Raw genomic sequence first — 2,416 nt, forward strand, 5'->3', positions numbered from 1 at the left:
TATATATATATGCATATATATATGAATGAATGAATAAATAGCATCTGGGACCTTAAAAGCTTGAAACCAAGCAAGCAGGCATCTAGCAGGAAATTAACAAAGCCCACATGAAAGAAGTACACCAGCCTGTGTGATCATGAGGTGTCAATGGAAACAGGCATCAGAAGTTCAAAAATAAACAATCTTATTGAAGTGAAGGAGGGGAGTTGAGGTAGAGAACCAGAGCCCATCAATGGACAAATGGACATTCCCGCACATAAGAGAAGATATATCCAGTGAGCAGTTTAGCACCAACGAAACACACAACATTCCTCTAGTTCTTTAATCCTTCCTCTCCCCACTATTAGGATCTCAGTCCTACCTAGCAAATCCTGCTAGACCAGTGTACATACATTGGTACAGGCGACAGCTTTCAATATACGGATTTCAGGATAGACAACCCCCTCAGAAACAGTAATGGGAGTAATGATTCTAGGAGGATAAGGAAAAGGGGTGGGTTGGGGGACAAGGGTGAGCGGATAGCAATAATGACAGAAGAACCCCCCCCTCAAGGGGGACAAGCACCAGGATAGTAGGTATAGGTATAGAACAGGTGTTAAATATGTATAAACAATAACAATACATAATACATTATGGGTTTGCAAGGGTGGCTGGGTGGGCAAGGGAGGGAATAAACAAGAGCTAACAAAGGTCTCAAGAATAAAGATTAATATTTTGAAATTGTTGATGGTTAAAGACTGCTATAATTAATCAAGCAAGAAGAGAAGTATGGAAAGTAGGTCTAAAGGAATACATACTAACACAAGTGAATCATTAAGATTTGAAAAGTTATGAAATGCAGTGAAAAAGAAATTGAGGATGATTTAAGTTTCAAGTCTCAATCTGTGAACAATGAAGAAAAAATATCACAAATGACCTAACATTTTCTGTAATCCCATATCACATTTTAATCTGTTTTTGTAGTAGATATATTTTTACCTGTAGAGTGAGATAATTATGCTGCAAGTATATGATAAAGAACCTAATAAAGTGATTTAAGAAATGTGAAAAAACTAAGTAGGCTGAGCAAGGGAGGAAAGAGGTTATTATTACATTTGATAGATCTTAACATGTTTTTATAATTAGGAACCAGGATTCCTATGGTCATTTGTTCAATGGTATATCCCCATTGTCTCACATAGTGTCTGGTACACTGTAGCACTCGATAAAGACATTGTTGAATGCCTATGTAAGTTAGCAAGGAAGAAGTTATATTTTTAAGGGGTTCTATGTCAGATTCAATGGCCTGAGGGCTCAATAGTCTGTCAATCTCTCATTTATTAAAATGGGCTTCTGTTGCTAACTCTACTTCCAAGAATCTAAATAAATTTTAAGAGTTCTCAGTTTTAAGGTTATAATAACCATTTAAGTAACACCAAATTATGAACCACTGAAGGGAAAATCTGAATTGACCGTATCACCAGAGGAGAAGAACAAACAACACGTGAGGATTTACACAGATTTCTTGCTATGAGCCAGGTAGCATTTTAGTTTTGGAAATGTTACTCAGTTCAGACATGTACACTAAAAAGTAGCTCCCACACACGAGACCTGTGACTGGACTGGGAATCTGAAATGTTTTCTTGCAGAGCTTATCATCAACTTACCAGGTCTTTCCTTCCCAGTTCCTTTGGATTCAACAAATTTTTGTATCAAACTTTCAACTGTGGTGTTAGCCATGTTGTTAATAAATTCTTCATGCACCTATTAAAATGGAATAAAGATATTTTTCTTTTTTCCAAAAACAAAATTATAATCTATAAAACGAAAATATGTATTTTTTAACCCAAAGGTCTCTGAAAAGTTCTATTTACCAAAGAGGCTATGTTACATCACTTAGTAGAGCTGTTAGAACCGCCCTGATGATACAACTTCAGAGTCATAGCACATGCAGCTTCCTTTTCCCATATGTACGTGTTGCACATGAAATAAAACGTATTCAGTGAAGAAAAGTTGCACACTGTTAGAAGTAAGAAGTGTCTTCCGGGAAGAGAAGGCTTTGGGAATGGTGACGGTGGCATGTGTGCAAATGTGCCCGACACACTGGATGAATGCATGGATTGTGCAAAGAGATCTAACAGCCCCCAATCAAAGTACTAAAAAAGAAGAAGAAAAAATGTCTTCCTTTTTCTGTACTGTTTCACAATGCCATCCACCCACATTGTTATCATGAAACCTCTGTAATCTTGTGACCATTTATAAGCACAAGTTCTACAACTTACTGAATTTTCTCTTAATGTTAAAAGAATAAAGCTTAAAAAAGAAATACTCAAAAATCGGTAACTTCAGAATTTTAATGTAAGGAGGACTAAGTATAATTCACTTTAAAAATTAATTTGAATTACCACACAAGGTGGCAAAAAGAAAAATCCAGTTT

General features: G+C 36.1%; 1 protein-coding gene across 1 annotated transcript in view; it reads right to left on the reverse strand.

The window, feature by feature from the left end:
- FCHO2 (FCH and mu domain containing endocytic adaptor 2) overlaps nt 1–2,416 on the reverse strand; it is a 107,990-nt gene that overhangs the window by 73,349 nt on the left and 32,225 nt on the right. The window contains exon 7 of the mRNA XM_045285227.1: nt 1,647–1,745. Coding sequence (XP_045141162.1) covers nt 1,647–1,745 — 99 coding nt within the window. The remainder of the gene's footprint in view (nt 1–1,646; nt 1,746–2,416) is intronic.

Source organism: Echinops telfairi, unplaced genomic scaffold (genome assembly GCF_000313985.2).
Source record: "Echinops telfairi isolate 266 unplaced genomic scaffold, ASM31398v2 ScPeMD7_7469;HRSCAF=8507_1, whole genome shotgun sequence".
Classification (NCBI taxonomy): domain Eukaryota; kingdom Metazoa; phylum Chordata; class Mammalia; order Afrosoricida; family Tenrecidae; genus Echinops; species Echinops telfairi.